Raw genomic sequence first — 22535 nt, 5'->3', positions numbered from 1 at the left:
CTTCCATGAAAGATTTTGAGGAGATGAGGAAAGCTGGTTATCTTTCAGAACACAAAGTGATCTTGAAACATAATTTCTTTGGCTTGACTTCCATGAAAGTTGTGACCTATGTTCCTCAACAGAATCATTTGGGCTAAGGAATTTTCTCCTGATAAATACAGGGAGAAAAACAAATACTGGGAGAAAAACAAAATAAAATAAAAATAAGATCAGTTTTCAGGACTACAAGAGGAAAATGACAAGCGCAGCCGTGATTTAGCATGAGTGGCAAGCTTCATCGGCAGCACCATCGTGAGAAGGGCAGTAAAGACACCATGTGCCTCAGGGAGTGCCAAACAACCCAAACCCAAATCCTTCCCCTGGACTAGCTGTCCTCCCTACTAGACCTGACTGTCTCTCCTCTTTCTTCGTTCCTACTTATGTGTACTTTTCCTTCTCACCTACCTTTTCTCCTTTTCACTACTTGAAATGCTTGAAGAAAAATAACAACAAATTTCTGAGTTTGTTCCCTGAAGGTATGGGTTGGGAAAGAGGTAGAGGAACAGCGAGGTTGGTTCAACCCCAAAGCCACGAATCTTGGCTTTCTGCAAAAATACCTGCCGCCGGCATCTGCGAACGAGCAGTCGGTCCTTCCACGGAGCTTCTGCTCAATGTGAGAAATGATAAAAAACAACCCAGAAAATGCAGGTCCTAAGACTTAAAGAGTAGCTACATCCTGATCTTAAAGTGAGTGTCTCCTCCTCCTCATACATTTAGGTTCTCAGAAGTCTAAGTGAGAACTGAAGAAAGCCCAGTTCCCCGTACATGCATCTCGCAGGTCCTCTGTGAGAACGCCTTCCATACAGTGTAACTCATCATGACACAGCCTCCTGGGCTTCCGTGTATACGTCACACAGAAATCTTTGCACCCATGATTTTTTTAAAAAGGAAAGAAAAAACTCACCACACGACAAGTTGGACACTGTGTTTTATAGGACAGAAATTTTCTTATACAGAGAGAACAGTCTGCAAAAACACAAAGGTAACAGAATGATTAGTACAGTAACATTTAAAATAAAGGGGCCTGTATGGGGAATATAAAAATAAAATTTATTATTAAATAAATAAATAAATAAATAAATAAAATAAAGGGGCCAGGCTTCAAACAAAATCTGACCTAAGTCCTAGAATACTCTCCTCACCTAAGGAATACCATTATCATGTCAAAATTCTAGTACCGCTAACTCAGCCTCACTTGCCAATGTGATTAAAAGGCATTCTGAGGAGAGGGAGACAGATCAGGCCACAGTGACCCCGAGCCCCCAGGACCCCAGAACTCCACCAGCAAGAGCACACTCCATCTCCTAGCGGAACGTGCAGGAAACCCACGCATCAGTCAGACCAGGGGATGGATGTGGTGTGACATGTCAGCCAGGCTACTGCCCGACGTTCTAGTATATACATTTTGAGTTAAGATATATATACACACAGTAAGAAATAACATATTCTCAGATTATCAATTTAGAGATTTCTACATTCCTACCTGAAATGTGCATCATCCCACATTTAACTAGTGCTTTTGTGGCACACGGCAGGGAAAGCCCAATCCTCAGGAAAGGTCCCTGACCCAGGAGCTACCAAAGGAGTGAGGTAATGATACAACAGTCGGTACAGCGGTTCCTAATTATTTGAGAAATCAGCATAAACTAAATCCTCCACATCCCAGGCCATGGAAAATGATTTCCCAGTCAAAGAGAAAAAAGAGGTGACCAAGAGAATGGTTCCTTACTGGCAGCTAATTTACTAGTAACTCAAATTCAGTTCAGGGAAAGGGTCTCATTAAAATGGGTTCAGTTCAGTTAAGAAAGGACAGTAAGATGTCAGAGACAGATATCCAGAAAACGAACAAGTCGTGACAGTCTGAGGAAGAGCACCCAGCAGGGAAGAGAACACACTCTAAAGAAGACCCAACAAGAAACAAGTTCAGGTTCTTTCGGGAAACAAAGATGAATAAAGGGGGACCGCCCAGCTCTGCCACAAGGGAGCGGACAGAAGGTATCGCTCTAGCTACAGGTACAAAGTTCAATAGATTGGAAAACCAAGAACGCCTCCCCCTTATCAGGAAACTCTCAAGGGGTGGCGACAATGAGGAGAGACTAGAGCGCTCGCCCACCGTCAGCGGGAACATAAACCGGTACGATCACTAAAGAAAACAGCCTGGAGGGTCCCCCCAAAAATTAAAAATAGAACTACCACATGATCCAGCAACCCCACTTCTGGGTATTCATCCTAAACAACTAAAAAGAGAATCTCAAAGAGATATCTGTACTCTGTGCTGACAGCAGGGCCAAAGGCGGGAGGAAGCCAAATGGCCACCGACAGATGGACAGATAAAGAAGACAGCGTCTAGACGGACAGGGGGGTAGTCACCAGTCTTTGAAAAAGGCGGTGCTGTCATATGCTACGCCACGGATGCACGTCGAGAGCTAAGCTCAGTGAAATAAGCCAGTTACAGAAGGACGAATGCCACGATTCCACTTACCTGATGGATCGAGTCAAACACATAAAAGGAGAAAGCAGACCAACTGGCTTTTGCCACAGCCACAGGGAGGGAGAAGCGGGGAGCTGCTATGAAGTGGGTATAGAGTTTCAGTTACGCGAGATGGAAGTGTTCTAAAGGTTTGCTGTGTAACAATAACATCCAGTTAACAATCTTTACTGTACATTAAAAATGTGTTACTAGATTTCCTGTTATGTTTATGATAGGACCCACCTCTTGTCCCCCCCCCCAAAAAAAGAAAGCCCAAAATAAATAGCCCTTCGATCATCATGCCCCACTTCACAACAGGGACACATTTTGAGACCTGCATCATGAGGCAATTTCGCTGCTGTGCAAACGTCAGAGCCAAATGTACAGCCTACTTCCTGCGCAGGCTGTGTGGTCGAACTCCTGCTCCTAGGCTGCAAGCCTCACAGCAGGTCACTGCGCTCAACCCCACAGGCAGCCCCACCATCATGGTATCTGCATGTCTAAGGGCACGAGACACAGGGGAGGTGAAGCTGCGGTACCAGAGAGCAGAGGCCGTCCACTCACACAGGCCTCCTGGCGTGACTGGAGCTGTGGGCCTGGAAGCTGCTTGGGTGAGTGAGTGGTGAATGATAGCCCAGGGCGTTCCTGTACAGCGCAGACTCCGTAACACTATCCACTCAGGCCGCGCTGGAGTGATAAAGAGCGCCTGTCTTTGTTCCATGATGAATAACCTTGGCCTACCATTCTATTTTTCAATTTTTGACTTCTGTAGTAACAGACAAACACTGTGCAGCAATACAAAATATTTTCTTTCTTTATATGCTTATTCTATAAGGTTTTTCTCTTTTTAATTTACTTAAACCTTTTTTTAAAAAAAACACTAACTTTATTTTTTTTTATGATTTATTTATGCATACAAGAACTGGGGTGTAGGCCAGAGGTGCGTGGGGGGTGGGTGGGAGGATTCCCCAGAAATAGAGTAGGTGGCAGAACAGGAGGATCTACTGAAACACAGTGCTGAGGGGAGCAGCAGGTGAGGCAGGACAGGTCTGCTACGCCATGTGAGTAGCTCCCTAGCGGGGATCCAGCTGGGGCCGCAACCCCTTGCGCCACCAGGGAGGCTCTTCAAACTTCTTCATTAAAAACTAAGACACACGTCAGCCCAAGCCTGCACAAGGTCAGGATCACCAGGACCGCTGTCTCCACCACCTCCTGCCCCCAGAGGCTCTTCAGGGGCAGTGACTCACGGGGGGCTGGCATCTCACAGGATGTGGACGCCTATTTCTGGACCTGTCCTAAAGGGCCTGCCTGCGACGCTTCTGGAAGAGCTGCCGCCCTTTTCAGAAATATGTTCACGGTGGTCTGCTGGGTCTCTTTTTCTCATCCTAGATTTGCTTATAAGCAGATACCGCGCCATGAATATTCCTCTCTACGAATGAAAAATCTCCAGACCTTTTATGGAGATGGTTAAGGTCTGCAAAAGCTTCTGCTAAACCCTTCACTATGAATTTTCCTTGGGGTTCTTTTTCCCTGTCCTGCTGCCTCCTCAGCTGTGCATTTCCGCTCCAGTTCCGACAATTCCTGGTCAGCCAGTTCCTCAGGAACCACCTCGAGGAGCCTCTCGACATCATTCTCATCCACACCCAGGTGAAAGCTGCCATCTCAGGCACGGCCTTGCGGATTCTTACATCCTTGGTATTCCACCCTCGTCCTCGGTAAGCCCTGCGACATCATGGACAAATCTCTCCAGTGTCTTCTTCCTCACACACTCCCGCGTCCAGGTTCTTGACGCAGTCACAGATGTGGTAATGCTTCCAGAACAGCATCAGTGTCGTCATCACTTGCAGAGATGGTCCAGGGAAAGGTCCTCAGGGAGCAGTTCTTAGGAACTACTGTAACTCTTTGATGCATGGGTGGTGTATAGAGAATCACCACTTTGACATTGGGATGGAGATCACTAATAAAAGGAGGATGTGCAGGAACATTATCAACAATAAGCAAAACCTTAAAAAGCATGTCATTGCAAACAGAACGTCTCTATTTCACTGGCATAGCAACTCAGGAGGGCATCTTGGTAGAGGAGCTGGGTCATGACCTCACTGCTCCAGTAGTGACAGGCAGTGTGTGTTTATTAACATGTCTCCAAGCAAGAGTCAGGCGAAGTGTGTCTCTTACTGTCATCCTCCTACTAGGTTTTCTCTATGGAAACTTTCACCAAAGCTACTAATATCCACTAAAACCATTTTTTAAGCCTAACTTGCACCCAAGACCTACAGTACAGAAAATACACTCTAGACTGGGGATGAACAAGTAAATTTCAATACATGCATCTTTCCAGCACCACACAGCAAGTTGTTAAGTGACAAAAGCGATTACAATAGCCTTCACTGGGATTTCAACCACCTAGCTGCTATGCTGTTAATAAAAATCCTGAAATCTAACATCTAAGAGTTTTGCAAATATAAAACTATATATGGTAACCAAAATAATTACTGCCATAAATGTTTAAGAGGCATAAAAATATCCATGTGGGAGGTGGTAGAAAATATAGGAGCCTTGTAAAAACTTCAATATTCAAGAGGGAAGTGGTGGAAAATCGATCTTCTGAGGACTTCAAGATAGAAGAAGTCAAGGTAAGAAATGAAAATGTGTACTTATCTTTGGTGTTAAATTAACACTATGTAAAACCCATTTCTTACTAACTCACAGAACACTACATACTTACAGTTATGTGAGCACTGAGGAATCATCATTGCAATGTTGAAATATTCAAAGCAAATTCCACACCGCAGCAAATCATCTATCGTCTGAAATGCAAAAGGAGAGTCATATCTGAGACACCCAGACTAGAACACCTGCGCACAGCTTTCTCCATTCCCTGATAAAACTATAAAGTAACAATCCTTTGTCAAACATACAAACTCAAAAGCTAACACCATAGAAACTGCAGGTTCACAGCGTGCGCTCAACGGCCTGTGCCACCAGGGGAGGCCCGCAGCCTCTGCAGCGCGGGTTCGATCCCGGCCAGCTGGCGAGAATCCCACATGGCACAGGAGACAGGAGAATGCCACATGGCACTGCTCCCCTCAGCAGTGTATTTCAGTTGAGCTGCCTGTTCTGCTCCCCGCTCTGTCTCTGGTGAATCCTCTCACCACCCCCACTGCGCTTCTGGCCTGTACCCCAGTTGTTGTATGCATGAATAAATAAATATTAAAAAAAAGGGGAAAAAAAAGAAACTGCAGGGGATCGGAACAGACAGAGGGCTTCCCCGGTGGCGCAGCGGTTGAGCGCTGGGTTGCGAAGCTGCCCGCAGCCTCTGCAGCACCGGTTTGATCCCCGGCTGCTCCCCGGCCACCAGGGGAGGGTCCCACATGGCGCGCAGACCTCTCCTGCCGCCCGCTGCTCCCCTCAGCAGTGTACTTCGGTCTTTCTGCCTGCTCTGCTCCCTGCTCTGACTCTGGTGAATTCTCTCACCCTCCCGTGCTTCTGACTGTACCCAGTGCTTGTATAAATAAATAAATAAATCTTAAAAAAAAAAAAAGGACAGAGGAAAACCTTCCCTCTTGAAAATGTGACTCTCACACATTCAAGTGTCTGGTTATCCCCACACCTTAGACAGACACAGCGGCGCTACAAATTGCTGTGACACACCATCAACCCTTCACAAAAGGGCTGTTCTGTTCCTGCTGACTTCCCACATGTTTCTGGCTTGAACTCCAAGCCTCCTCCCTCCTCACACCCCATGCCCAGCCTACGGTCACTGGGGGTGAAAGGTACCAGAGCAGTCACCACCCAGGTTAGGGACCAATCAGAGAATATTAAAGCATTAAAATTATCTAGCTAAGCCCTTACTTCACAAATCAGGAACTTGTATCCAGAGCAGACACACTTGTTGGCATGACTCAAGCCAGCAGGAAACTTTCTGCCTCCCTCCGGGCAGTCAGGCCGCCCCTCTGTGCAGTACCACAGTACTACGGCTCGTCACTACCCGGGAGAGCCCAGTGAGGATGTCCTGGAAGGGCTGGAGAGGATACAATCCCAGTAGGATGAGGAAACTCTCACAACCTGAGTTTTCAAAATCATCTAAAATAAAACGTGACTTCACTAAATAGAACACTGAGCAGATACTTAAGAAAGCAGGAGGGAGCTCTCCTGTGGCCCGGCATGGAGAGATGACCAAGAAAAGGAAGGAGGAAGGAAGGAAGGTGCAGACAGTCTGAACTGTGTTTTACCTTTTTTTATATTTGCTGAAAAGTGAGGCGGGATAGAAAATATTCCCCTTTTATCTTATTTATAATACAGAGAAATTCTGAAAAGATACACAAGAAAGTAATAACAGTCCATAGCGGGTCACAGGGGCCAGGAAACAGGACATAGGAAGAGGAGGGAGGGATGACATTTACTTTTTATCTCAGGCGCCGACATTGCAAAACTACAAACACCAAAAAGACTAATGTCACCAGTAGCTCCAGATGATGAAATTATGTAACCATTTGAAAAATTAAGCTTCCAAACAATAGCTAATGCCATGGGGAAACGTTCACGTCAATGGAAATGCAAAAAAAAAAAAAATAAATCAGACAGCAAATCTACAACAGAAACACCTAGCTACGGAACCAGGAACTTTGATCTCCGTCACAATCCTCTGACGTCTAAGGAGGCGTCTGCAGCCCAGTTTATAGACGAAGCTTACAGCGCTTCCAAGTGGTTGGATCAAACCCAAAGCGCTAAAACCAAAGTGAGCCCAAAATGTAAATACATGCACATACTGTGGGTGTGTGCACGAGCACACTCAAGAGAAGCTGGAAGACAACAAGAAAGCTAACCAGTAGTCATCTCTGGACGGCAGACTGATGGGTAACTTTCATTTTCTTTTATCTCACTATAATTTTAATTTTTTAAACTATATACACATACTACAGTTACAATCTGCAAAGTAGAAGCTTCTGTTATAGTAAAACCAGGGAAATTGAAACAAAATGTCAAAACCTCCACATGTCACACAGCAGCTAAAGGACTGTTTGGAAAATCTCTTAAGGAAGCAGAGCCCTGGCATTTGGTCTGTGGCATGTTTTCTACACAACTATCCTCTGTGCAGGAGGAGTGGTTCTGACAGATCTGAGGAGGATTTGTGGGAGGCGATACCACAGCAGGTGACCTGGAACATCCTGGTACAAACTTCCTGACAGGCCACTTCAAGACAGTAACATGCACCTCAGATGACTCAACCAAAACAGCAAAGTTTGAATAGAGAGGGGTCAAGTGGATGCCCCAGATTTATTTCTTTAAACGAGAGGGAGAAAATGGGAGTGAAGAGAATTAACAAAGAGAGCAAAGGTTCTTAAGGTTTTCGGGTCACAGATCCCTTTGGGGAAAATGGTGAAAACTAAGGACTCTCTTCTCAGAAACATGTACACACAGGGGAAAATCTTACAAATAACTGTAGACCCCGAAGTCCTCCCAAGGATCCCAGGTCAGGAACTGTGGCTTGAGTCGGGGTTCTACTGAGTGTAAGAAAGACCTTCAAACAGCACTACCTCCGGGAGCAGCTAGCTCTCTGCCCTTGAGGTGCTCAGGGAAAATGAGGCGAGGAACTGGCAGATAAGTTATAAAAGGAGTGAAAATAGTAAAGGGAGCTGGCTTCCAAGCTTCAGAGCACGAGCTTCCAATACAGGCTTCGTTAACGCCACCATCGAACACTTTCTGGTGCTGACCCCTGGGGTCAACGTGGGGATGATGCCAAAGCCAGAGAAGACAGAGAAGACAGGGAACCTGCCCCTGAAGAAGACCGGGACCTGGGGGGGGGGAGGGGGGGATAGCAAATCCGCTTCCATCTGACAACAGCAGCTTTAGAAATGCGTGCTTTACTTCCTTTATCCAATTCAATCTGCACCACCGCAAATAAAATGAGAGGAGGGGTTCTTCAATGTTAATAAAGTGTATTAACTGATGTTTGCTACTTTCTAGATATCACCAACTGATTCCAAAATTTCTGAGCACCCATTGCATGCCAGGCATTATGAACAGTGAACAAACCAGGGTCCTTATTCATACATCAACTGATATAACCAAGTCTGTATGTGAGCTATCTTTGTGTCCAGTTTATAACTGAGGAAATTCAGACTCAGAGAAGCTAAGTTACTGACTTTGAATCAGAGTCAAAATAAGAGGAGACCAGGGCCTCCCCGGTGGCGCAGGACGCTGAACGCCGCTTTGTGAAGCTGTCCACAGCCTCTGTAGCGAGGGTTCGATTCCCGGTGGGCCAGGGAGATTCCCACATGGCGCAGCAGACCTCTCCTGTCTCCCCGCTGCTCCCCTCAGCAGCGTGTTTCAGTCAGTCTGCCTGTTGTGTTCCCCGCTCTGTCTCTGGTGGATCCTCTCACCCCCTGCACCCTGGCCTGTACCCCGGTTCTTGTATAAATAAATAAATCTTTAAAAGTAAAATACGAGGAGCCCAGATTTAACTCAGGACCACTGAAACCGGAATCTGTGTTCCCCACTGCACCTTGGGGCCCAGGCCAGTCAAGTTCAAAACCACAGCTCCTCTGGATCCTCCCACAGCCTCACTTCTTCACCCTCGGGCTCCCTCCAGCCCAGCACCGCAGGTGAGCGGATGACAGCAGGAAGAACAGGCCCAAAACTTGCTCCAGCTTCCTCCAGTCCCTTCCCTGGTCCCCAGCGGCCAGACACCGCGGGGACCCCACACCCCAGGAGCAGGAGGAGCCGCAGCCCTGCCGCCGTCAGAAGCAGAAAGAACCGGAGAACACGACGGTAAACCACCCGAGCGCCCCGGCTGCGGGGGGGTCCCCCCCCCGGGGGTGTCCGCGGGGGGCCCGGGCCCGGCGTCCGCGCGGGCCGCCCCCATCCGGGCTCGGGGCAGGCGCCAGGGGGCAGGTGGGGCCCGCCAGGCAGCACCGGGGGGTGATTGGGGGGGCGGGGGGGTAGCTGGAAGACTCGAGAGAGGCCGGGGGAGGAGACCACCTGCCTGGCTGCGCCACCGAGCGAGCGTCCCCCGCCAGGGCGCCCCCGCTCGCCGGCCGCACCCCGACCCGGGCCAACGGCCGCGCGGCTCCGCGACGCGGGCGCCCCGCCCGGGCACCCCCGGAGCGGCCCGCGGCCCCCGCCCCGGCCCCGGCGGCCGGCCTCCCGCCACACCCGCGCCGGGCCCCGGGCTCTCACCTTCATGACGGCCAGCCCCGGCGGCCAGCGCGGCTCGGCGAGGGCGTCCATGGCTCTCCGAGGGGCCCGGGGGCGCCGACACCCGCCGCCGCCCGCGCTTCCCCGCCACTCGAAATTCCCCGCGCTGCCGCGCACGTCAGCTGTGCGCTACTGGGCCACGTCAGCGGTGAGCGACGCGCCGAGCGTGCGCAGAGCCTGACGGGAGTCGTAGTCCCCGGCGGAGAGGCGGGGCCACCACTGCGCACGCGCCGGGCGCAGGGCAGGAGGGCCCGCCCGGGGGTGAGCACGTGCAGGGGGCATGCCAGGGGCAGGCCGCCGCCGGAATCAGACCGCGGCTGGGCCTTGCGGGATCTTCCGAGGTCCAGGCCCCGACCCCCTCCTTCAGGTCACCCCTTCTGACTGCTGGAATGACCTGCCCCTTCTCTGGCCGCGGTGACAGCCTCGTGTCATCTTGACAGCAGCTGCTGCTGCTGTCCTTGCAGGAGAGACGCTCCGCCCAGAAGGGGAATTGCATGTCCCTGGGTCCCTCCGGGGCATTGGCCAGGAGGCAAATAGGCTGCCCGCTTTAAAGGGCAGCTCTTTTCCTTTTAAGTTGTTGCCCCTCTCTTTCTGAGATATCCACGGTGAACTTTGCACAGAGCCTTCCAGATCTTTCCTATGCTGATGCAAACATAGGCTCGGTTTCTCCCACAGACATTATTATACTAAATGCCTGACTCTGTCTCCTTTCTGTCTGTGAAGTCACCTCTATGGACTTAACCCTGCCTCCAGGACCTCTCCCTGGTAAGGCTCTAGATTTACCAATTTCTTTGTAAGAGCCACAGAGTTCATTAAATAGTGAGGAGCGTTTTGTTCTTTCCTGTTTTTCATCGTTGTCAAGAGTTGCAGTGACCCTGCTGTCTGTACAGATCTCTTACACCAGGGCAGCTGGAGGATGAGTTCCTCTAGCTGGAACTACTGAGTCAGTTTGCGTGCTCTCTCAAAGCTGTGACACAGCTCTAGGTGGTTATCGGAGGGCTGTCCCAGTCCATTTACACTGTCAGCGGTTGGTGAGTGCCACTAATGTGAAGCACTGCCCAGCACACCTCCCACCTGTCTGTCAGCTCAGCCTCATCCACAGCTTTGTGGACGTGTCCTGCCCCCAGGGCAGCAAGGCAGTGGCCATGGGGCTCCTGCAGACCCCGTGCAGCTGGCGCCTGGTGCCACCAGTGGTCCCGGCACTGATTCATTCAACAAATATTTTTCTGGCTTATCACTGGCCAGGCCCTTGAGCTGCCCTGAGAGGCAGGCAAAGGTTGGGTTGTTATTGGCATTTCGCTGAGGAGGAAATTGAGGCTCAGAGAGGTTACGGGCCACTCCTTCAGACTCATCGTTAGGAACCTCTGGCTCCTGACCTAGACTGGGAAGGCAAGAGGACATGGGGAAGGAAAGAAGGAGAGAGACGGGGTGACAAATGCACTCCCCCCTTTCAACCACCAGGACAGTGGAAGCGGCATCACGTGGCCCCTGGTCCCCAGCCATCTCCAGGGCCGCGCCAGCCCCATCAGTCTCTGGGTCTACCAGCTGCCCAGGGAGGTCGAATGAACCAGCCAAACGAGCCCCCATTCCGACAAATCTTTTCTTCCCAGCAGAGCATCCTCCCCCCCCCCCCCCCCCCCCGCCGTGGAAGGGCAGAGCAGGTTCTGAAAGGCACTTGGAACTGGGGACAAAGCATCCGTCTTGCCCTCTCTCTGCTATTTATCCGCCCCCGAGAGCCGGTCTGAGCCCCCACAAGCAGCTGCTACACGGACATTCTCCTTCTGCTGGATCAATAAAGAGAGGCCGCTTCCTTATTCCGGAGTGAAAACAAAATGTTCCATTTTTACAAAGCAGAGTAGCACTCAACAGCTCCTCCCCTGGCGCTCGGCACAAATCGAGGACCCTAGACGGGGTCCCCAGATACCACGCGATGCCCAGGGAACTTGCAGTCCAGATCAACAGCAGGCCATTCTATTCAGCATAATTATGTCCCAAATCGCCCACATGAGATACTTACACAAAAAATGCCCACTGCTTGTCTGAAATGCAAATTTAACTCGGCGTCCTGTGGTTTTATTTACCAAATGTGAGCATCCTGTCTAGGGAAATATTTCCCCCGCTGGGTTTGGGGCCTGCCTGTCCCCAAGCTTCCCCCCACCCCCCCAGCTCCTTTCAGGGTCTCCCCTCATCCCTCCCCTCACTGCCCGCGGCCCCTCCTGTGCCTCATCCTCATGACAGCTCGGGGGGTGCGGAAGGAGCGCCCCTGTATTGCTCCTTCCCTCATTCCCTCCTTAGCACGTGTTTATGGCGTCGCCCACACCTGTGCCAGGTTCGGAACGCAGGGGAGCTTGAGCGGAGGACTCGTGGTCCCTGCTCCCGGAGAGCTGACACCCCAGGGGCAGGACGGAGCCAGGATGGCGACAAGAACCCCCGACACAAATAAACGAGAGACTTTAGTGGAATGGGAAGTAAGGCGGCAGCGACGGGGGAGGGTGCCGGCCTGGAGGCGGGGGGTGTACACTGGACATTCTGGGTCGCCCCTGAGAAGGTACCACTGGTGCCGCGGTCCCTGGTGGCAGAGGGGCAGCCACACGCGGGCCCGGAGCTGGGGCGTCCCGCCGTGGCACGGAGTTTGCATTTTAGTCCGTGTTAACGTGGCAAGTAATTGAGCCAGTCTGCGCCTCAGTGTTCTCGCCTGTGAAATGCGGGTGAAGGTGGCATTTGCCTTCTCGGCGTTTCGTGAGAAGTAACTGAAAGTACCTGAGCAATGACTGACACTGACTCGCGGAAGCCACTTGGTCCCCCCGACCCCACCACCTGCGTGCTGGCAAAGCCGTGGACAGATGCCCTCTGGCTGGACCAGCTGGAGGGACCGAAGGGTCTCTGGCCCCTGGGTCCCAGGACATAGGGGGTGCCCGGGGCTTGGGGAGCCAGCAGGGAGCCCTTGAGAGGAGACAAGCTGGGAATCTACGGGCACGGAGCCCTCCCCACCCCCACCCAAGCCTCATCTCTGTTTACCTGCCCCTTCGGGAGGCGCCTGCTTTTCCAGAGCCTCAATTTCCTCTTCGGTTAGATAAGCGTCATGAAGTCTACACGGGAGGGGTAGGAGGGCTGCGTTGCTTCCAAGGCAGAGAGCGCCTGGCAGGGCGCCTGGCACAGCGTGAGCCCCAGGGAAGAGGGTGCGGGTCTCTGGCTGCCTAGTTGTTAACCAGAGGGCCGGTGAGGGGTGCGGCTCTCAGATTTCAGCTCCACGGCTGGCTTAGTGCACAGATTATGGTCTCAAAATGCTGTCTCCCCAAAGAGGCATTGGGGTTCTTTGGGGACATGGTTGACTTCAGGTCTGGCTCGGAGGAGAGACAAGATGAGCCTGAACATCTTATTGTTCCCCAATGAAGGAGGTGGTCATAAGCTGATGGGCACCGAAGCCAGCTTGGAGTTGCTCCTCTGTCCTAAATGTCTGTCTGCGCGTCTATGCACCTGCCTGCCTGCCTACACACACACCCACTTGCCTACCTGCCTACCTGCCTACCTGCCTACCTACCGACATGCATGTGTATATACCTGGATGCAGACGCGTGTGTACATGTTCACATAATTGAAATGCATTGACTATTTTAAAATTCAGAAATTTATAGTGAGTCTCACCGGGGAAAAAAAGGCCCTAATTTCTTCCCTTTGTGTCAGCTCCTTACTGAAAGTTGATAATGAGGGGAAAGAATTAAGTACTTATTCTTCCCTTCCAGAACCACCTGCCCTTTAGGGAAGCGCTAGCCCCGTCGATGAGAATTGGAGCTAATAGATACAGAATAAATGATAACATGAGCAGGTCACCACTTGCAGCTCCTAATGAGATAGGGTGTCTCAGGCCGGGCCCCGGGGGGGCGGGGGGGAGTGGACTCGAGGTGGGAGGCTCTTGGGTAACTGGGTATTTATATTTATTTGTTGCTCACAGGGTGGTGCGGCTTTTCTGGGAGGACCCACCTGAACTGCTGCTGAGCCACAGCCTCTCCAAGAGCGGGCATGCAGCACCCCTGGGCTCCGTGTCCGGGGAGCATTCTCGCCCCAAACGGTGAAATGGGATCGAGGCGGACATTGAGATGCAACTCTCGTTAGTGAGGCATAAGCGCAGGACGGCCACCAGGGAACTGGCAGGTCAAGAAGCAAGCAGACAAATCCAGACCAGGGGCTGGGGGGGGGGGGGGGCGTGGGAAGGGGGCAGGTGACCAGAAAATGAAGCAGAGTTCCTCAGCCACGCAGGGGTACAGTTCACTGCTCTGCAATGAGCAAGGCTTCAGAGGCATCACCCCATCAAAGCCCAGTGTGGAGTTGAACGGACCAACCTTTAAAAGGCATTTCTGGAACCATCGATGAAACTGGAATATGAATTAGATACATTATTATTCATCTAATTCAGTGTGATAATAGGGTTGTCAGGAGAATATGTCATCTTGAGAGATGCCCGCGGATACCTTCCTGAGTAAAATGCCACGGTGTCGGTGAGTTAGTGGAATTTTAAAAAACAAAGCCGATTTGGAAAAATTTAAGTAACTGTTCAGTCTTCATGACAGGCACGATGGGCTCCTGACGCTGTTCTCTGCGCCCGGCCGGGAGTGACGTGATTCCTCGGGCTGGAGACCACGCGGCCCCCCGGCCACCTCACAAGTGGCCACACGGTGGCAGTAGAGTGTCAGGCTGGACGGGGCTCAAGTTTTGGGGGGCGAGATACAGAAGGGCAATTGCTCCCTTTCTTCATTCTTGTGTCTCATCTCATGGTTGCATTTAGTGACGACAACTCGTGGAGAGGCCCTGAGGGAGGTGCGAGGGGATAAAGTCCACCTCTCCCCCGCCTCTGCCTTCCCGCGGCCGCCAGGGTGAGCAGGGAAGGGCCGGCGCGGCCTCTGTGTTGGTGGCCCCTGCCAACACCAGTGTCTCTACAGCTGCCAGCACTGGATGGAGACCTTGACTGGCTTGTCCGAAACAAAGAAATTAATTTTAATTAATTAATTAACAAATTAATTGATCCAGGGAAGCTGCCACTGTCTTCACCGTGTTGAAGGCAGCCTGGGGGCACCTGGGGGAGCTGTTCCTTCCCAATAGAAGGCTTTCTGTGAGGGGGTGCCTTCCACCTCGCTGGCTGCCTCAGGACTGGGTCTGCAGCTCCGCGCTGGCCGTGGGCACCAGACCTCAGCCCGCCCCTGTGCTGACATTGAGGCGGCGCAGGTAGAGGAAACGATCGTGCGGCCCGTCGGGGCAGAGTGAACACGCGGAGCAGAGGGAGCCACCCAGGGGGAGAACCAAGGTCTGGAAGCAGCCCTGATATTCCCACGTTATCCCCATTGGAAGCCAGTCCCCGCCTAGTGTTTCTAGTTACTGACCCGAGAAATGCTCCTTGGCTTCAGGCTGCTTGGCTGGATGACTTGCCACGCGCAGGGAAGCCCAAGACTGCCTGGAAGCGAACAGTCCACCAGTGGCTGCCTTGAGGCTGGCAGAGCAGCCAGGCAGCTGGAAGGCGCCCCTCCCAAGGCCTCTGTGGGTTAGGGACGCTCTCTTATGAATCCCCGACATTGCACCAAAGTTGATTTCAGAATTCTGCCGCCCATCTTTTGTGCAATTAGACTGTAAGCGGCTTGAGGGTAGGCACTGGCGTCTCATCCCTCTTTGCTTCCCCAGCTGCTAAGTTGGAGCAAGACACCTCCATAGGTCTTCCCACACACACACTAGTTGAAAGAACCAGAGGTTCCGCGTTGTGTGAAAGAACCAGCTCACAGCTGGTGGGAGCGAGTGAACAGATGGTGGGGTACACACACAAATTTAGCATTTCAGAAGGGGCTCAGCGAGAGGCCACTGCTGAGTGATGAGTGGTTATGGTGAGAAGGACCACCACAGGCCACCAGGAGGGTGGTGAAGCCCTGAGGCGGGCAGAAGACCTGGCTCTCTTCTGCAAAGAGGGCCCCGCATGAAGACCCCCAGGAGGGTGCATCAGACGGGACAGGCTCTGGAGTCTTCCTTGATGGTGGCAGGCACAAGCTGCCTCACCACACAGGCCCAATGCGAAGGCAGCGTTTGCACAAGCTCAGTGAGCAGCAGCACGGTGAACTTGGCCGAGCATGGAGTTTGGACTTGGGAGTCCGATAGGCTGGGCTCAAATTCTGGCTCCTCCATTTTCCTACCTAATCGTGGGTGAGCCACTGAGCTTCTCGAAGACTCGTTTCTCATCTGCAGCCTGAGGTCTAAGAAGGGGACTTACCTTCAAGAGCCATTTTGAGAATTTGGTGCCAAAAATGTAGGCAAGGGATTAAGCAGTAACCGGGACAGAGATGAGTTTACACACACACAATCCAAGAGGCCGTTGCAGACACCGAGCGCCAAGATGTCGCATGTGCCTTCGCGCAGGGAACTCGTATCCACGGCTTCTGGGGTGTGACTTAAATTTTCGGAAACAACTCTGAAGAACTCTCAAGAACTCTCTGCAGACACCAGCTTCCGTGCCCACTTGCCTTGGCTTGATTTCCAGCTCCTGCTCCCAGAAGTCACCCCACGGTCACCTCCCTCATTGGCTGTGCCTTCCAAGAGCCTCCCCGCAACGCCACCCTTCACCTCGTTGGGCTGAGCTAAAGGACACTTCGGGGGAGGTTCCTGAGGGGAGACCCAGTCAGTGGGAACTGGAGAGTGATGCCCCCATGGGGACCCCACCCCGAAGTGCCACCTCACCCTTTCAAAAAGCTACCGGAGGCTGCTTGGGAAAAGTTAAGCTGTTTTATTTCACAGGATAGCTCCACGTCAAACCAGCAGGCACCATCAGAACACGCGACAGAGGACCCAGTCAGACACGCTATAGGACGGGCATTTGGTTGTAAGGTAGAGAAACGGTCCGAATTCCGGAAGAGGGTGACACCTATCATCACGCGGGGACAGGCAACCAGCAATGTCCTAGGGCGGTTTCGGTTTTGTCCTGACACAGTTTAGGGAGGAAGGAAACCAAAGGAAACAAAAGAGACCAGCCACTCTGAAGCAATCAGAACCAAACCTATTGCCAAACCGTGTAAACAGTCACGCTGCCGGGAACTGGAGCCCGGGCAACCTCTAGCCAGAATCGACTTCCGTCTAAGGAAGGAAAAGTGCACTCCGGTTGTTCGGGTTCAAGGAACGGCTTTGTGATTTGCCTGGGACAGTTCACACAGGAAGGAGGTGTCCGTGAGGGGCAGCGATGGCCCTCTGGCCGGTCCCAGAGGGTGGGACAGCGGGACGCTGGCGGGTCCCCTCAGAGAGGCCAGGAGGACTCCGACCTGACCGCCAAATCCCTTCTCTCAGCCCCCTCAGCCCCCTGGGTCGCTTCGGGGGTGGGGAATTCCCTACATGGCTGCTCAGAAGAGAGGACGCCCCAGAGAACCGGGGAAGTTGACGTGAAGTCAGCATCAGCTCTGCACAGCAGAAAAATAGGCTAAGCAACACCTCGGTTCGCCCCCCACTGCCTCCCCGCCCCTCCCCCGCCCGGGGTGATGTCGAACCCGTCCTTCTGCTCGCTGGGCTTCTTGGGAGAAGGAGGCATTTGCTCGAGTGTGGAGCCATCTGGATGTGCGAGACGTTGCCATCAGAAAGGCCGAGAGAAGAGCCATCGAGGAGTCCCGGAGGGCACCCGGGAGCGAGGCCGCCGTGACTGGGCCGGGCCACCCTCTGTGTTCCTGCCTCTTGACGGGAGAGAACTACACCCAACAAGGCACTCCAAGGGACGCCGCCCGCCGAGAGGGCCCCACGCCGAGGCCCGCTCCACAGCGGCTCCCCGCGCGCGACAGGCCCCCTCGGAAGGGTTTATAAGGCAGAGCTCTGGGCTGCTGGTTCGCCGGAGCCGGGCGGCCACCTGCCCGTGTGTCTTCCCACTCGGATTTCTTCACTGAACGGAGACCTTCCAGCCCTTGGGAATCCGTCCCTCTCCTGCCCCTGGGCCCGGTGGCCTCAGGGGCGAGACCCCCGTCTAATTCCCAAGCTGACAATTCCCTCCAACCGTGCGCTCTGCCCGGGGTTCAAAAGGCGCTTCAAGGTGAGAAATCGTTAGCACTGGAAACAAGGAAAGGCAAGAATTTTTCAGAGAATCCCACAGCTCAGAGCAGCTCTTGAAGAGGAGAGGGGAATAAAAGGAGAGAGGGCGCGCAGGGGAGGAAGCACAGCTTGTTCCCAATCTTATCCGAGACAGGTCTGAGCGGCGGCTGGGCCCGCGGGCCCGGGGCCCTCGCCCGGGAATGAATTGTCTTTGGTCAGTTTTCAATGCACGTCTTGCTGGTTCATTCCTAAAACAGACTGAACATCGGTTACGCGTAAAGACGGAAGGCTCGACCTCGGGGTCAGTCGAAGGGTACGGAAAGAAATTGCTCTGTGAAGCGGAGGAAGAATGTGCCCGTTATCGACAGCCTGATGGGTACAGCGCTCAGCGGTGGCGATGACCGCGCGGGGAAGCAGCTCTTCCCCTGGCGACCGGTGCTCCCGAGGACGACCCGCTAGGTCACCCCGCCTCCCCCACGCTCACTGGACAGTTAGGGTTCTGGCGTTGGTTTTTACATCGATCTATCTACTAGGTGCAAAGATTTGGTGAGCGGCTACTGTGTCACTGCAGCCTTTCAAAAAATGACAGTTTCACATTTTTAACAGTTACTTTCCAGCATGGAAGCAAATACAGCAATATATAGTGGACGAACACAGGCGGGGCTCGGGGGAGGACGCAGGCGCCCGGTGACCGTGCCGGGCGGGCGTGAGGGGACCGAGACATGCAGAGGGCCGGGCCGGGGGCCGGGCGGGAAGGAGTTTTCCATTTGGTTCTGCGTCAAGGCTCAGATTTGGGGCTGCATGAGTGGGGGGCGAGCTTCCCCGAATGGGAACTCATCAGCCGTTTTCTAATGGAAGAAAAGGTGCTTAAAGCCAACAGCTAAGGCTCTACCTCCAGGTGACTCGGCGAAAGGCAGGTGCATTTCTGTCTCCGCGGAGGAAAGGCCGGAGCGCTGACAGCGCGGGACCGACAGGCCACAGGTGCCAGCTCGGCGTGTCGCTTTCAGCCGGTCCGTGAGACCAGCAGGACGCGGCAGGTGCACAGGGAGCTGCTGGGTTTAGGGTGTGGGAGTATCTCTGGGCTAGAAACGAGAGGTCATGTGTCCTGGCGGGACGGCCCAGGGCCTCCCTGGTGAATGGCTGTGTGAGCCCGACGCAGCCCCCACGCTGGGCCACGGGTGACGCCAAGGCCTGCTCTCTTCCCCAAGCTGTGCAGTGGGGTGAGCTTGATGTGCTCCAAGGCACAGGGCTCCCGGCTGGCTCTGAGGCTCTTTCGCTTGCAGGAGCTCAGAGGCGAGCTAAGAGGAGTCAGCCTGCCATCAGCGCTCCCGTCTGCGCCTGTCCGGGCGGCCCTCCACTCTGCTCTCAGCGCCCGCCCTTCAGCCGAGGGCCAGGAGCTCACACACCTACACACCCAGGTGCTCGTGACATCATCGGCCACCCTCTGAGGTGCCTTTGCCTGAGTGGAGGGCGCGACGAGAGGGCAAAGCTAAGCCCAGTGGGTGGAAATGCTAAGCATGGGGTTTCCAGCATCGAGAGATGTGGCTGCGAGGCCGTGCTGATGAAGTGTGGGGAAGTTCCGCTGCCTGCTTCTCAAGTGCCCTCCGAGGTTTCCAAAACAAGCGCCTGGACAATCTCTGATCTAAAAGACTGACCTTCCTAGGGTAATGCCCAGCCACTCTGCGGGCCCAGCGCCTTGCAGCTGGCACAGCTCACACTTACTCTCTTCACTCTATGGTGCGGGAGGTGGAGGCTCCGTGCGGGGCGGGGGAGCTGGGCCTCAAACCCAGATTCCAAGTCCCAGCCCTGGAGACTCGCTCAGAGGCCCCGGGAGAGAGAAGGAGGTGAATCCTGGGGGGGACCCTCAGCTTGGCGTGAGCGGGGAGGGAAGGGGGCCTATTAGAATCTGATCGCCCGAGTTCCGTGATCCAGAAACAGGCCGCCTCTGGGGAAGGAAGAGAGCAAAAGAGGAAGCAAAGCGGAGTAGGGTGAGCATGGCCCAGAGGCCTGGGCACAGCCAGGAGGCCAGAGCCTCGCTCGCGACACCTGAAGGCCACACGCCTGGTTCTGTCACCGCGTTTCTGTTCCACCGAACGCTCTGGAGGAAGCGTGTTGGGGGGCAGGGCAGGGACAGCGGGGCGCAACATCACGCGCTTAAACTCAGACGAAGCATCTGGGGACAGACAGGCCAGGGCCGGCCCTGCTGGCTGGGCTGAGGGGGGCGCTCTCGGCCCTGCGTCTCGCCGGCGGCACCGGCCAGAGGGCATCACGCTGGATTTTCAACCGAAAGGACGTGACTCACAGCCCCCTCGCCTGCTTGGTTCCGGATCTGACACAGTATAATTAGTAGAAAGAGGAAAAGAAAAATTTAAATATTTTGAAAATGGCATTAAGTTAAACCTCTATAGTTACCACAGATTTATTCCTACGGCATGACTAGGCTCGAGGGTCCCCCGCCACGGCGCGGCTTGACCCCCGTCTCCCGACTGCACGTGACACTGCCGAGGCCGCGGGCCTCACCCCCGCTCCTGCTTGCGAACACGGGGCGCTGCGGTCGGGGTCTTCCCGCTGACGTCCTCCCGTGCCTCTGAGGGTGCGGCTGACCCTGGGCCCAGGGGTGGAAAGGCAGGGTCTCTGGGGCGGATGGGGGAGTTCTGGGAAGGGTTCCCCACCTCTAGGAGCAGCCTGCCCGGGGGCCGCCTGCCCCACCCCTTCCTCGGGGGCAGACTGTTCTGGAAGGCCACGACTTCTGGAGACAGTGGGGGCGTTGGTTCTGGTTGTTCTGCAGGTTAGTGGTGTATTGCTTCGTGCGCAGTTACTGTGGGCCTCTAGATTCTCCCAGAAAAGTCCCTGCAAATCCCACCAAATAACTCAGCGGGAGATGTTTGGTGGCATGGGTCTGAGGTAAATCTAAGTTTCATAGAAAGAAAAAGGAGATCCTATGTACACTGAGCGCGTGTGTGTCCAGGTCTAGGATATGTATATAGATGCATAAATATATATACACACACACACCTCAGACACGTCCGTGCATGTGCACACGTGCACACACGCAGAGCCACATGTCTGTGTATGCAGAGGGGGGTGTCGGGGCCTCGTTTTCCAGTGACGATGTGCAGGTGCGGTCGGGGGGCTTTCTGCCCCCAGCCAGGGCGGGCTCCAATGGCAGTCGCCCTGGAGCCTGCACGGTAGGGGAGGTCTGGGGGTTCACACAGCCTCCAGCTGCGGGGAGTGCCTGGGCCCCAGCTCTGCACAGACACGCTCCCTGGCTGACCTTGGGTCTCTGCCCTCCCAGCTGGAGCACCCCTGGACGGACAAGGGCGTCCCGGTGACCACCCCCAGGGCCCCGGTGGCCACTGCCGGCCGGGGGGTACCGCCCCCAGGCTGGTCACATGGTGCCTGACTTGTCTGTGGAGCTGTTGGGGAACATCTTCTCGGTGGGGGTCACAGCCGGGCTGCCTACGCCCGAGCTGCTGCTGCTGCTGGAGCGGTGCTGGACCACCGGCCGCACGGGCCGCATGGGGGGCGGGCGCAGCTGGGCGCCGGCCAGGCGGGCAGACAGGGCAGGCTTGAAGGTGGTCATCATCTCAGTGGAGGAGCTGCTGCTACGGCGCATGGCGGCGTCGGGGTCCCGGATGACGATGGTGTGCAGGGGGCTGGCGGGCTCCGAGCTGATGGGGCCGGCTGGGTTCTTCAGGGGCTCCAGCGTGTCCAGCACCACGTCCGGCGCCTGCTTGACTGTGTTCTGCCTCTCGAGTTCCCGCAGCTCGTGCAGAGCTGTGCTCATGGTCTTCTCGATGTCCTGGGGACACAGAGGGCGCTGGTCAGCAGGGACGGGGGCCTGGAGGCCAAGCCTGCCTCCACGGCCAACCCGTGTGTGCAGGGACCCGGCAGTTCCGCTCGGGAGACAGACAGAAGTGGTTTCCAATCCTAATTCTGTCGCTTTCTTGCCCAGTGACCTCAGGCAAGTTGCCTCACCTCTCTGAACCTCAGAAACTTCCCTTGTAAGTTACAGGTAATGAGAACACCCACCTAGGAGTGGTGTATGCTAAGGGTTCCTGTGACAGCGTGGAAGGCACCTGGCGTGTAGAAGCACACGAACATAAGGACGGTGACAGCGGCAGCATGGCCAACACAGGCTCCAGGCCTTCCCACTGCTAAGTCACTCATGCCCCCCTGCTTGGACGGTAGGAGCTGCCATCACACTCGGCTCACACATGAGGACACATGAGCTCAGGCTGGTTAAGTCACTTGCCCAAGGTCACACAGCTGATGACCAGACAGTCCAAATCTCACCCCGGGCGGTCAATGTCCAGAGTCCATATTCCTGATCATTATTACTGTTTTCAGATCCTTGCCCACAGGAGATAAGGGTCCCGGAGGGGACAGTGAAGGGACAGCAGGGAGATGGCTGAACATGGCAGCCTCCGGGGACCATGGCGCCAGCTAAGACACACTCGCTTCTCCGTCGGAGGCAAACGCAAACTGAAAGCCCGGTCGACGGGTAGGCTCGGAGCCTGGAGATGTCCTGGTGCCGGCTCCGTGCCCGGGCCCCCTGCCCTCCTCTCCCCAGCGGTCAGCAGGTGGCCGCTAGCCTGCCCTGAGCCCCAAGACAGGTTCCCATCTGGCCACGCTGAGGGTGCCCAGCCCTTGGGGACACTCTCCCAGCTCATCCTTGCGCCTTTCAAGCAACTATAGCTAGTGGCTGACACTAGCTCTGCCGCTTCCCCACGACGCTCGTCCAGGGCCCAGGACACTGGCTGCCTCAAGGGGCAGCCTTCAGTGCCTTTAT

General features: G+C 54.4%; 2 protein-coding genes across 4 annotated transcripts in view; both read right to left on the bottom strand.

Moving 5' to 3' along the window:
* Positions 1–9739, bottom strand: part of RAD18 (RAD18 E3 ubiquitin protein ligase) — a gene marked incomplete at both ends in the record, with an annotated part of 55277 nt that extends 45538 nt beyond the window's left edge. The window contains 3 exons of the mRNA XM_084247431.1: positions 944–1005; positions 5235–5316; positions 9689–9739. Of these exons, the coding sequence (XP_084103557.1) occupies positions 944–1005; positions 5235–5316; positions 9689–9739 (195 nt within the window). The remainder of the gene's footprint in view (positions 1–943; positions 1006–5234; positions 5317–9688) is intronic.
* Positions 9740–21131: 11392 nt separating this feature from the next.
* Positions 21132–22535, bottom strand: part of SRGAP3 (SLIT-ROBO Rho GTPase activating protein 3) — a gene marked incomplete at both ends in the record, with an annotated part of 162377 nt that continues 160973 nt past the window's right edge. For all 3 annotated transcript variants that reach the window (XM_084247703.1, XM_084247702.1, XM_084247704.1), the window contains one exon: positions 21132–21545. In XM_084247703.1, the coding sequence (XP_084103829.1) occupies positions 21132–21545 (414 nt within the window). The remainder of the gene's footprint in view (positions 21546–22535) is intronic.

This window comes from Talpa europaea, assembly GCF_964194135.1.
Source record: "Talpa europaea genome assembly, chromosome: 11".
In the NCBI taxonomy this organism is placed as follows: Eukaryota; Metazoa; Chordata; class Mammalia; order Eulipotyphla; family Talpidae; genus Talpa; species Talpa europaea.
This window is presented reverse-complemented; position numbering and strand designations above follow the sequence as displayed.